General features: G+C 39.9%; 3 protein-coding genes across 3 annotated transcripts; all 3 read right to left on the bottom strand.

Annotated features, from left to right (window-relative positions):
* Positions 1-94: 94 nt before the first annotated feature.
* Positions 95-1,737, bottom strand: LOC119550289 (acidic mammalian chitinase). Its single transcript, XM_037858880.1, is given in 6 exon segments — positions 95-333; positions 336-722; positions 782-990; positions 1,049-1,319; positions 1,388-1,564; positions 1,627-1,737. Coding segments are annotated over 6 exon segments (1,266 nt in total). The 5' UTR covers positions 1,697-1,737; the 3' UTR covers positions 95-181.
* Positions 1,738-3,251: 1,514 nt separating this feature from the next.
* Positions 3,252-4,553, bottom strand: LOC119550152 (acidic mammalian chitinase). Its single transcript, XM_037858663.1, has 3 exons — positions 4,474-4,553; positions 3,971-4,412; positions 3,252-3,915 (listed from the first exon to the last, which is right to left on the bottom strand). The coding sequence occupies exons 1-3, from the start codon at positions 4,532-4,534 to the stop codon at positions 3,306-3,308; spliced, it is 1,113 nt and encodes a 370-aa protein (XP_037714591.1). The 5' UTR covers positions 4,535-4,553; the 3' UTR covers positions 3,252-3,305.
* A 1,474-nt stretch (positions 4,554-6,027) lies between these two features.
* Positions 6,028-8,877, bottom strand: LOC119551081 (C3 and PZP-like alpha-2-macroglobulin domain-containing protein 8). Its single transcript, XM_037860244.1, has 3 exons — positions 8,762-8,877; positions 7,406-7,807; positions 6,028-6,714 (listed from the first exon to the last, which is right to left on the bottom strand). The coding sequence occupies exons 1-3, from the start codon at positions 8,769-8,771 to the stop codon at positions 6,236-6,238; spliced, it is 891 nt and encodes a 296-aa protein (XP_037716172.1). The 5' UTR covers positions 8,772-8,877; the 3' UTR covers positions 6,028-6,235.
* Between the last annotated feature and the right edge of the window lie 2,734 nt (positions 8,878-11,611).

The following is an 11,611-nucleotide window of genomic DNA, read 5'->3' as shown; positions in this document are numbered from 1 at the left end:
TTATGTCTGTTTGATGACTAAGTGTTTGTTTGTAAATATTGTTCTTAGAATCTAAATCTAATCAGTGTTTAGCTAGTCATAAATAAAGATTTACTTCATATACAATTCTTGTGGGGGTCCTCTTAAATAGATTTATTTTTTGGACTATTGCAATTTTTGTATATTTTCTTTGGCTGTTTATCTAATAGGGGCAATCGACATGCCACTCCCAGTCGCAGTTATTGGAGGTGGGATTAAAGTACAGTCCCGTGCCGCATTGGAACTCGTACCGGATTCCATCTGCACACTGGTAGTATTTGTTACAATCTCCGCCACTCATACAGTGACCTCCTTGCCCAGAGCTCGATTCATGGTCTTCAGCAGGGGATGGGTCTCGCCGCAGAGGCCGCGGAAGTCATCCGACTCTATGGACCACGTCATGGCCCCACCCAGGTTGCGGGACTCCACCAGCTCCAACTTCAGCTGGATGCTCTCGGCGTTGTCGTATCCGACCCACTCATCGCCCTGGAAGGCATACGGAGCACTGTACTCCTGATCGAAAACCGTGGTCCAGTTATTCTGGCAGATCTCGTAGTAGGCCAGGATACCACTCTGCTGGGTGTAGACGCCAGCAGTTCCAGAACCATTGCTAGCTGCGCCGGGCCAGTTCTGAGAACTATTGGACATTATGTAGCTGTGGCCATAGAAGCCAATGCCCACGATCAGCTTCTCAGCGGGGGCACCTAGCCATAGTACATAATGATTAATGGGATATCCAAATTTGTAAGGTTCCTCAACTCACCTTGAGATATCCAGTAGTCAATGGATTCGGTGACATTGGGCAGCGGAGCGTTGAGACCCAAATAGCCATCCGAAGCCATGTGATAGTCGTAGGTCATCACATTAATAAAGGTCAGGTGCTGGGAAATGCCCGGAATGTCGTAGGAGATAGTGGCCGTCTCCTCGGAGGCACCCACAGCCATACTTAGTTCCAATCCATACTTGTCAAAGCTGTTGGGAGATGATATATCATATTGCGACCCAAAGAATCCTCTCTATAACCATTTACGTTTCCTTAATCTCGCTCAGCAGGGTCACGAGGTTCTCGCGGTCCGACTCGTTGCCTCCTCGCTGACCAGGATACTCCCAATCCAGATCCAAGCCATCGAAGCCATATTGCTGAATGAAGGCCAGGGAGCTGTTTATGAAGGTGGCACGCAAGGCAGGATCGGCAGCCATGGCCGAGTACTTGGTGGAGCCCTCGTTCCAGCCACCAACCGACGCCATAATCTTCAAATTTGTGTTGTTTTGCTTGAGGGCAATGGTCTGGTTTATAAAGGCTGTGCAGAAAAATCAAAGTTTTACTTGGGTTCCTTACCTATATCAATATTTTCTAAGTTTATATTACCCAGTCCATCGTCCAAGTCCAGCCAGGTGTCCAGGGACTTGAACTCTCCCGCATCGGTGATCCCGAAGAAGGCGTAGCTGATGTGGGTGCACAGGAAGGGATCGATGTTGGAGGGGGTGAATTTGCCATCCCCAGATCGGTAGTTGGCCCAGGTGCCCCAGTAACAGTTGATCAGCTCTACAGGATCATAAGGTTCCAATAATACACCGATTTCTGGGAATGCGTCCAAAACTACTCACTTTCGCTAAAGGCCACTTGGCCGAGGCAAAGGCAAAGAGCTGCCAAGGCCCAAATCGATAATAGTTTCATGCTTCACTTAGTCGGTTAACATTAACAATAACTTCGAGCATTATGGTACTCCCTTTATATAGGCCACTCCCTAGGTAAGTTCTTATCGCTACACATCGACATGGTTGATAAATCGCCATTTCATCGCCTATATCTTTACACGTACCACTCTCATATTATATTATGCACATAAATTTTAACGTCTTGAGATTTGGACGATGGTATTCGTATTGTAACACGTACTTTTTCATGGTCCGGAATAGTGGTTCAAAACTGTTGCTAGCTAATCATAAAGCCACTTCGTAGTGAACTCAAAATAAATAAAAAAATATTCTTCTACAAATGTGACTACATTGTTACATTACAATGCATACATTACATCATTTAATGATGATTGATTTATTTAGCTGGAAAATGTATCAATATACGAATGGTAAACATTTATTTTTGCTTTGCTTGTAATTCTTCAGTAAAATGTCGTTACTTGTAGGCGATCTAATTTAACTGGTATATTGATCTAATTCTTTGAAATCGTTTTGAATATGAAACATGTCTGATGAGTAAAAAAGGTATACATTTTGGGCATTGGAAGTTAGGATGGCTTACTACTAACTATCAAAGTTCTCCGATTCTATAAATGAAAGAAGATTGTTAAGCAATACTACATAATATATCACAACTAATTTACGAAACACCCACTGACGAAGTCGTAGGTAAATACTGGTGTTATTCCCTAAACTGTTGAATTGTTGAATTTTGATCAGCTGTTCCATACAAAGTCAACTGTCAGAAATTTCAGCAATTCAACAGCCTAGGGGCTGTTGAAAATTTTGTTTAATTGCTGAAAACCAGAGTTGTCGCTGTTCTCGACTTAAAGTAAGAGTGTAACTCTGGTCACTTGTAAGCATGGAGGAATTGCAATCGTATAAAATGTGCATATGAAGGATATCTAATAGGATGCTGCCTGTTAGCAGTTATATTAGATTAGTTTTTTGGCTTATGTTCGGCATTTTCCTTAATTTTAAACATAATCTTTGATAAACACAGCCTGGCAATTTGACAATCTGACAAACAGCTGTCATCTTAAAATTGAAAATTCAACAGGGAACTTTTAGGGTCGTTCCCTTAATTGCTGAAATTTTCTGTTGAATTTTCAACAGTTCAGCAATTCAACAGTTTAGGGAATACCCAGACTATTATAAAAAAATTGTTGAGACCAAAAATAATTTTCTACCATAGATGTGAACGATATGGAATTTATATGCCTACAAACAAGCTTATCTGTGAAGACTAAAAATAGTGACTTTATAACTTATATCAGTAGTTTTCACTTTTTACTATGCTAACGATCGTTTCTAATAATTACAAAGCGACAAATTAAAGTGTATTGAGCCACTAACGATTTTTGTGTTGGTTGGTTTTTAAAACGGAATGAGTTATTCATATATAAAGAAACTATCTAAGCCCTACTCTTCGTTTGGTTTCAAATAGGGGTTTTCATACATAAATGAATTTTTCATTTTTAAACTTGGTTAGATCAGATTTCTGGACAGCCCCCTATAAGAGACTTTCAAAGTGCAAGGTTTTTTTTAATTTTTAATCATTTTGTCTACCCAATCGGAGTCCCCTTTTAGATATCCCAACGCAGCTTCATGTTGATGGCACGGAGCAGGGGATAGGCCTCGCCGCACTGACCACGGTAGTCGTCGGTCTCCAGGGACCAGATCATGGCGCCAGCCAGGTTGTTGCGCAGGGCGAAATCCATCTTGTACTGGACACTGAGCACGTTGTCGAAGCTCACCCACTGGTCACCGGAGAAGGCGTACGGAGCGGCATTGTCGTAGTCGAAGATGGTGTGCCAGTTGTTCTGGCAGATCTCGTTGTAGCCCAGGTATCCGGTGGAACCAGTGTAGGATCCGGCGGATCCCTCGCCGCGGCACGGTGCTCCCGGCCAGTTCTGGGAGGTGTCCGACAGCTGGAAGGAGCGTCCATAGGTGCCCACCCCAAGGACCAGTTTGTTGGCCGGAGCACCCTGGCTCAGCCAGAAGTTGATGGCGTTCTCCACGGCCCACTGGGGGGAGTTGAAGCCGGTCTTGCCATCGGAGGCCATGGCAAAGTCGTAGGTCATCACGTTGATAAAGTTGACCTGCTGGGCAATGTTGGCGATCTCGTAGGAGCCGCTGGCCAGGGACTCACCGGCACCCACAGCAATGCTCAATTCGTAGCCATAGGGAGCGAAGCTATAAAAGGAATGCCATTAATTAAGAACATCTCAGATCAAGATCCAGTACTCACGCTTCCTTCAGTTCGCGCAGCAGGGTCACAAAGTTGGAGCGATCGTCCCAGTTGCCACCGCGCTGGTTGGGGTACTCCCAGTCCAGGTCCAGGCCATCGAATCCATGGTTGCGCAGCAGGTTCAGGGCGGAGTTGATGAAGTTCTGGCGCTTGTACCAATCACCAGACATCGAAGAGTACTTGGTGGAGCCCTCGTTCCAGCCGCCAACGACGGCCAGGACCTTCAGGTTGGAGTTCTGGTTCTTTAGACCGACCGCCTGGCTGATGAAGCCCAGATCGTAGTCCAGCCAGGTGTCCAGAGACTGAATCTCACCATTGTCATTGATTCCGAAGAAGGAGTAGCTCAAGTGGGTGCATAGACCTGCATCGATGTTGGACACATCGAACTTGCCACTGCCGCTGCGGTAGTTGGCCCAGGTGCCCCAGTAGCAGTTGACGATGCCTGGAATTGGCGAGTTATAAACATGGTATTACTATTACCTCCAAGTTGGTTTCATACTCACGTTCAGCACCAATCACCTGACCAAGGCAGAGTACTGCAAGTAGTGCCAATAACTTTCCCATTGCAAGAAATGATATTTCACTCCTGTTCCATCTTGGTATTTATACCTTTCTAAGCGCACCTTATCACTTACCTTATCACTCTGGTTGACTACTCCACTCCACTTGTCTGACAAATTTATTAATGCACCGTCGCGTGCTTCTTGCTTTTTAATTTTAATATTTATACCACGGACTCGTATCTGTATCTCAAGTTCAGATTCATTTTGTTTACTTTCCCTTAAGTTATAAATTCTATCAAGAGGTGCTTCAAAATTTAAAATTCACTTTAGATTTCTAATCTTGGTAAAATTAGAGAAAATGGGTATACTAAATGCTTTGGGAAGAGTTATTGTTAGTAATTATGTTTCATAAGATTCGCAAAATATGAGTAACTTGTTATTTATTTATTTATTGCACAGTTCCTATGCATTTCTAGTTATAACATTGGTAATGGTAATTAATTGTTAGTTTCCAAACTTTATGAAACCCAAACTGTTTCAATGAATCGTATCATATTTGGTTATTTTAAGGGTTGATAAAAGGGTAACTATAAGTCAGGCATTTTGGCTCTAATGCAGGTGCTCCAGGTGTTCAAACAGACTGGTGCAGTTGTTTGTTGGTAAGGCATACTTTACGTTTTTCACCACCCCCTTCAAACTTGTACTTACACGACTACTTAATAAACTTATAAACTTATAGGTGTCATTAAAATGAAGAGTTGTCCGAATCAGGTTGCTTCCAATCATGAGATTAGATGATATGACCTGCTGAAGTCTATGAATATGAATATAATTAAGCTCTTATCATCCCATAACAAATTTAAATTCTATACAAAAGAAATAAATGGAACTACCATTTGTGAATATCTTGATAACGTCTCTTAGACCTAAAATAGATACCTTATTTAAATATTAAGGTCACCAGTACTAAGTAATAAAACATTGCTCGAAAATATCTTTATTTGATTTTGCAAAGTAAAATCTTTGTGACCAGGTTACAATCTTTTAAATTAATTATTTTTCCACTATTTTCAAGCATATTGGTTCACTGATAACGAGATAAGTGAAAAAAGATTTTCATTAAGTAGTAATAAATTATTTTGAATGGGACGCATATACTCAAGTAGATTCCAATCGTTCTACTTTGCTTTAGATTGTACCAAGTATGATCTCATAAAATAAAGAATGTGTGATTATAATTTGTAAGAGTTCGAAATGGTTCTTAAACTTATTAGCATTAGCGATTAAGCTACGTAAGATAATAAGATTTGATTTCATCATAAAAGGAACATTTGATGACAATTTTCAAAGCAATGACTATTCATTACTATTTGCAATTTGCCCTGTATAATACTAAAAATCGCTTAAAAACCATTAATTCCATTATAGTATGTCAATAAAAAAATAAAATTGTAAGCTCAGCTCAATTTATTTCATGCAAGCTCGTTCATTTCTAAACATTCAGGTTATGTGCTATAAAATCAATCATCCTAAATGGACTTTCACATAAAAACGTTTTGGGATATGTCATTTTCTTAAACATATTTATTGTTTATTAACCAATTCGGGTGAACAAAGTAATAACCTTTTCGGCATCAAATAGAGATTCTTCAACAGTATTGAGTAGAAATGCAAATATAAATAAAATTTCTGCGACCAGTTGAACTGTAAAGCGCTCAGATTAACAATTGTGGTTCAGTGCGTTGGACATTCGACCCATGACTCAGTTGGTCACGTAGATCTCGAACTCCTTGTAGGCCAGCTCCTCGCCGCCGTACGGAATGTAGCAGCATCCGTGGGAGGGCTGCACCTTTCCCACGGTGATGGTGCCATCGTGGGTGGCGCGTCCGATGAAGAGCGGCTCGCCCTCGGCAGTCTCACCGGCGGGTACGGCATTCGGCGGGATGTTTCCGGCCTCCACGGGCACCCATAGGCCACCTCCGGCGCAGAGCACCTCGTATTCGCCATGTCCATGTTCGCCGCCTCCCCAGGCCACATAGGTCACGCCGTGCGAGGGATGCAGCTTGCCGGGAATGAGGTCACCTTCGTGGCGGGCACGGGCGATGTACAGCTGCTCGCTGCTGTCGAATCCTCCCTCCAGGGCGTTGGGGGGAACCTCTCCATTGGCGGCGGGCACCCAGCATCCTGGTCCGCTTCCAGTGGGAGCAGCGAAGCCCATGACGGGAGCCGAAGGAGCAGACTCTGTTTAAAATAAATGGTATTAGTCAACTATGAAATTTGTATAAGAAATAATTATATTTATCAGAAGAAAAGCACACATCCTATTCATTATGGTATACCTAGCCATTCCATATTTGCTATATTCTGGAAAGTTTTTAGCCATTTAAGACTTACAATTGTTTCTTGTCAGTTTTTTCAAAGGAAGTATTTTCACCTAATCACTTGTACCTGAATTCTAACGTTATCATTGGAGTTGAAAATGTTCTTGAATCAAGTTGAACTGGTTCTTAAAATCTAGTTAAATCAAAATTGTTCTCAAAGCAAGAACGAAATGTTATACATTTTGAACGTTTTTCTTAAATATAATTCAATTTAGATACATGCATCTATAATATAGTTCTTAAAAAAGAAAAGTTTGTTCACACATTACCCAGATTATAAAAATGGAATAGATTCTCAAGACCTTTTTGAACAAGAATTAAAAATATTATTTTTTTTCCCCTAAATATTTAAAGAAAGATAGCTAATATACAAAAAAAAATAGTAATTTCAGCTAGCACAGCTGTCTTTGCTACCAAGACAATGGATTCCATAGAATAACCGTAGGACAATACACCTTGTAAACACTTACGATGGGTAAACTAATCAGAGAGGGTAAACACCTGTGCTATTGTTCTGACCGCAAAGGGCTATAAATGAGGTGTAAACTCACCATCCAGCAGCCAGGATCCGCTGGCACCCCATCCCGTGCAGATGCCCACGAAGTTCACTGGGAACAGGCTTCCGGCATCGTAGGACAGGAAGGCGGCGGCGTCTCCTTCACGACCCACCGTGATGACGTTGTCGTACCAGCGCACCCAGAAGCCACGGAACTCTCCGGCGTCCAGGATGCCCGGAGTGGGCACCTCGGCCACCTCGGGCTTCTGGCGATCCTTGCGGATCACCGACTTGGTGTTCTCCCATCCTCCCAGGAAGATCTCGAAGATGGGGCCGTTCTCCTCGGGGGCGGGTGTGAGGGCCAAATGGGCATCCTTTGGAGAACGCACCTTGAAGGTGAATACTCCTCCGCTGGCCGGGAAGAATTGGTACTCCAACTTATCGGGGGTGTTGATTTCTGCAAGGAAGACGTTGAAGAAAAGATTAGTCTACATAGTCATGGGTGAACTGTACACAGTTACGTTTTTGGAGGTACAGTTGCCTCCAAGATCTGTGTGGGATGAAAAAGTTTTGCGGTTTGATTTATCAACCTCAAAAATCTCCGTCAAGTCCCAGGAAAAATGTTGTCATAAAAAACACTTGAACTGGAAAGAATTTGTTGCTATTTATATGTTTGTAGATACATATCTGAATGTTTAGCGTCTGTTTTTGTTTCCCCTTGTTTATTAGCGCTATTCGCATGATGTCATTTGGATCGCCATTGGTTCTTCGCTACAAAACATTCTAGCTAATTCCACTCAAGCTCAATTTCGAGTTCTGAGCCGGCTCTACGGGGCCTCAAACGACAAACATTTGAATGGAGCTATGTAAGGTTGTGCTTTTTGTTTTCGATAGATAGCACGAAATGTTTCCCAAGCAACATTATTTCGCATGACATCATTAAAGGTGCATCTCTCGTCTGACCCTCGGTTCACCCTAGCGGAATTCTTATTGATTATTGCCAGAGTTCAAGGCGTAAACCAGTGACTCATCGCAGATGGTTCGTATTTTTGGGCACATTGCTGTGTAACCCCATCAAGAATCAATTTAATGGGTCACAAATAACACTAAAAAGGCAGTCGAGTATCACGTATTCCCGTTAATTGACTCTACTATAGACGATCACAAGGTGAAAGTTGTTCCAAACTCAAGCTCTGCACATATTTTCCACTGGTAAAAAACCCAACATAGATAAAGAAATTATATATTTTATTTACTTTGGATGTTTCGATTCTAGAAATGTGTTGACACGATTTAAATTTGGTCGTGGGCCAAAAGTTTCGCTCATCCGCGTCTCCCTATGTTTAAATTCACCCAATTATTTATTCCATTATCCAACTGCTCTAGCCACTCCACCCACTTGGGAACTCACCGATTGGCATGATGGCTGCTTTTACTTGACGATGTTCGCTTACTGAGATTCTGATTCAAACTGAAGCAACGGAACCCAAATACCGGCGAGGTAAGCACTGCTCAAAAAACAGAGGCAGTGCGAAAATGAGAAAAGCTCGACAAGCTCTCTCTTGATAAGTTGGGGATCGTTGGCAGTCTAGAAAGTAGTCGACTGTACCACTTGAATTGGGAACATACATATTACCATACTGTTCATGGTCTCGTTTTATCTAAAAAAAATAGTTTTATTATATATTATATAATATTATTTAAATATTAAAAAACTTAACATCATTGATTTAGATAAGAAAATATATATTCTTTTTTCATTCTAATTAGTATTCTGGCTAATCTATAAATACTTCTTAGCTGCTTGGTACGAGTTTGAATTGGGAACTTACAATATAACATAATGTTGTACTGTTCATGGTCACGTTTTATCTAAAAAAGAATAATACTCAAATTGTTTTATAATTTTAAGATAAGAAAATATATATTATTTCTTTCATTTTAACTAGTATTCTGGTAAAATTCTTCTAATCTTTTTGGTATACATAAATAAGAGCAAAATAAATGTTCTCACGTTATAATAATGGTAAAAGTTTTTTCTTTAGAGTTTCAAGTCATTTAATAAAATTCCAGTCTTTATCGAAAGGGTATGTTAGCTTTGTTAAAACTACAGTAGTTTTTCCACCTAGTTTTGTTTAGGGGACGCCTCTGACTCAGGTTCTCAAAAGCTGCTGCTGATGTCATCAAGACCAAACGGAAGCTTTTCAATGCTCTGAGTAAGGGCATGACAATTTTTCATATCGGCTAGCCACTAACAGATTTACATACTTATGCTAAATAAAACAATTAATACATAAGCTAGGAGAATATTAAATACTTTTTGTAGGCTTTGTTTTAATTAGCATTCTTAATATATATTAGGAACCCTTTTAGCAGAAAATATTTGGGAATAATCAAAACTATTGGGTAGGTTAGATTTGAATTTTCTTCGTATTTTCGGATTAACAAAAAATGTTTTGAATTTGTTTAAAAGTTATATTTTAAAGCATACATTCACAACACACAACATATTTACAAGGAGCTGAGAGATAGGTTCTTTTAAGACAGCAATTAATAGATCAAACCCATGGTGTAACATTTAAAATAAGATAAAATAAAAATATAAAAACTTTAGTCTAAGCTAGGGTACCTTCTATTCTATGTAAATTTTTTTTACATTCAATGTTTTCTCTTTTTATTATGCTTTGGCGTTGTTGTCGTCACTTATTTTGGCGTCATGTGCCGGTTTTATTTTGTGTTGTCACATGGTAAACCAAACCAGGGCATCAAAAGCCACTGCCAATGACTTCACCGCAAAGGTCTAGAATGGTTGATGCTGATATAATGATTTCGGCCACAATAAATAGGTTTTCCATTCGATCATTATTTATTTATGGCGCAAGGCTTACAATTTTGTTGTAATATCATATTGTGGCATACTTTTAGGGCGCCACAGAAATAAGTTTTAAATGCTGTGGATCAATATTTTTCAGCTTTACTGTCTTTTATCCATTCCTGTAACGAGGGATTATCTTTCCTTACGTCACAACTGCTTTGTTCTTGGATACTTGGGTTCTCAATGTCAGTCGGTTTTCTTTCGTCTCGCCGGTTGGTCGCACTTTTTTTTATTTAATTGTAAAACGTGCATGCGCAGAACTTCCCGACGAAGGGAAATTGTGTGAAATAAACAAATTGTTATTTGCATTCACAGAAACTAGAAGCCGTGCCAAATTGTCTTGTGATAAGAGTAGATCAATTGCTCACGCCGTGCAACTGGGGGTATTTATATCGGAGACACCTGAACACACAGCCAGACATACTTACTTTGCACAGCGGCAGACGAGTAAACAAACAATTCACTGCTTATAGAAGGCTTCCTTTTATTAATATATCATTTCAGCAAAAGAGCTTAAGATTTGAATTGGTTTTTTGGGGTATTACCTCTAAAAAATAGAAGATAAGGTTCCAAGAAAGGAAATACAGAGGAACTTAACTTTGATACTTAAAGTTTTCTGTACAACGAACATTATTCACTTGAAGTCAATTAGAGTTTAACGTATTAAGGTATCCATTAGTGAAGCTTATTATATAAATAGCTCATGCCGTTTACAACTTACATACGACTTACAGTTATTAAGAATGACACTAGACATATTAGAGCAATGGATTCAGTTATCAACATTAAGCTTAAAACACTCTGAAATTCTATATTTTATTTCATATCATAAATCATATTCATATTCATATTAAATAAAAATACACATGGGAATGTTAAAAATAAAATAAGTTTGATAATAATTTCCTTATCATATAGAGAAAACCGCAATAGGCGATAAGTTACGTAAAGTTGAATGAAATTTGGTATATACCCATGAGAACCTGATTACTTGCGACTCATAAAAACGGAATGAGCAACCGTAAAATAATGCATCATCTATATCTAATCTTCCAGATAACTTCCAAACAGAATGCACTTTTCCCGTTGACGAGCCCCCGAAACGAATACTGCGCAGATAAGCTTTCAGAACAAGTTAACTCTGTTTACACTTTCCCATTTAGTTTTATTGTTCAGTTTGCGTAACATTATGACCTCTGGAATGCTGAACCATCAGCAAGCTTGCCATTCAATTAAGAGATATTTTCATTCGTTAGGCAGAGGGCAAAGTGGAATAAATTAATTCGATTTAATTAACATTTCCGCTGCCGACTTTTGCGACATTTTCACAAGTGTAAATCTGGATGAGTTCACTCAATTGGATCCAATTGGGTCTCAGTACCAGCC

The sequence above is a fragment of the Drosophila subpulchrella genome, chromosome 2R (genome assembly GCF_014743375.2).
Source record: "Drosophila subpulchrella strain 33 F10 #4 breed RU33 chromosome 2R, RU_Dsub_v1.1 Primary Assembly, whole genome shotgun sequence".
NCBI lineage: Eukaryota > Metazoa > Arthropoda > Insecta > Diptera > Drosophilidae > Drosophila > Drosophila subpulchrella.
This window is presented reverse-complemented; position numbering and strand designations above follow the sequence as displayed.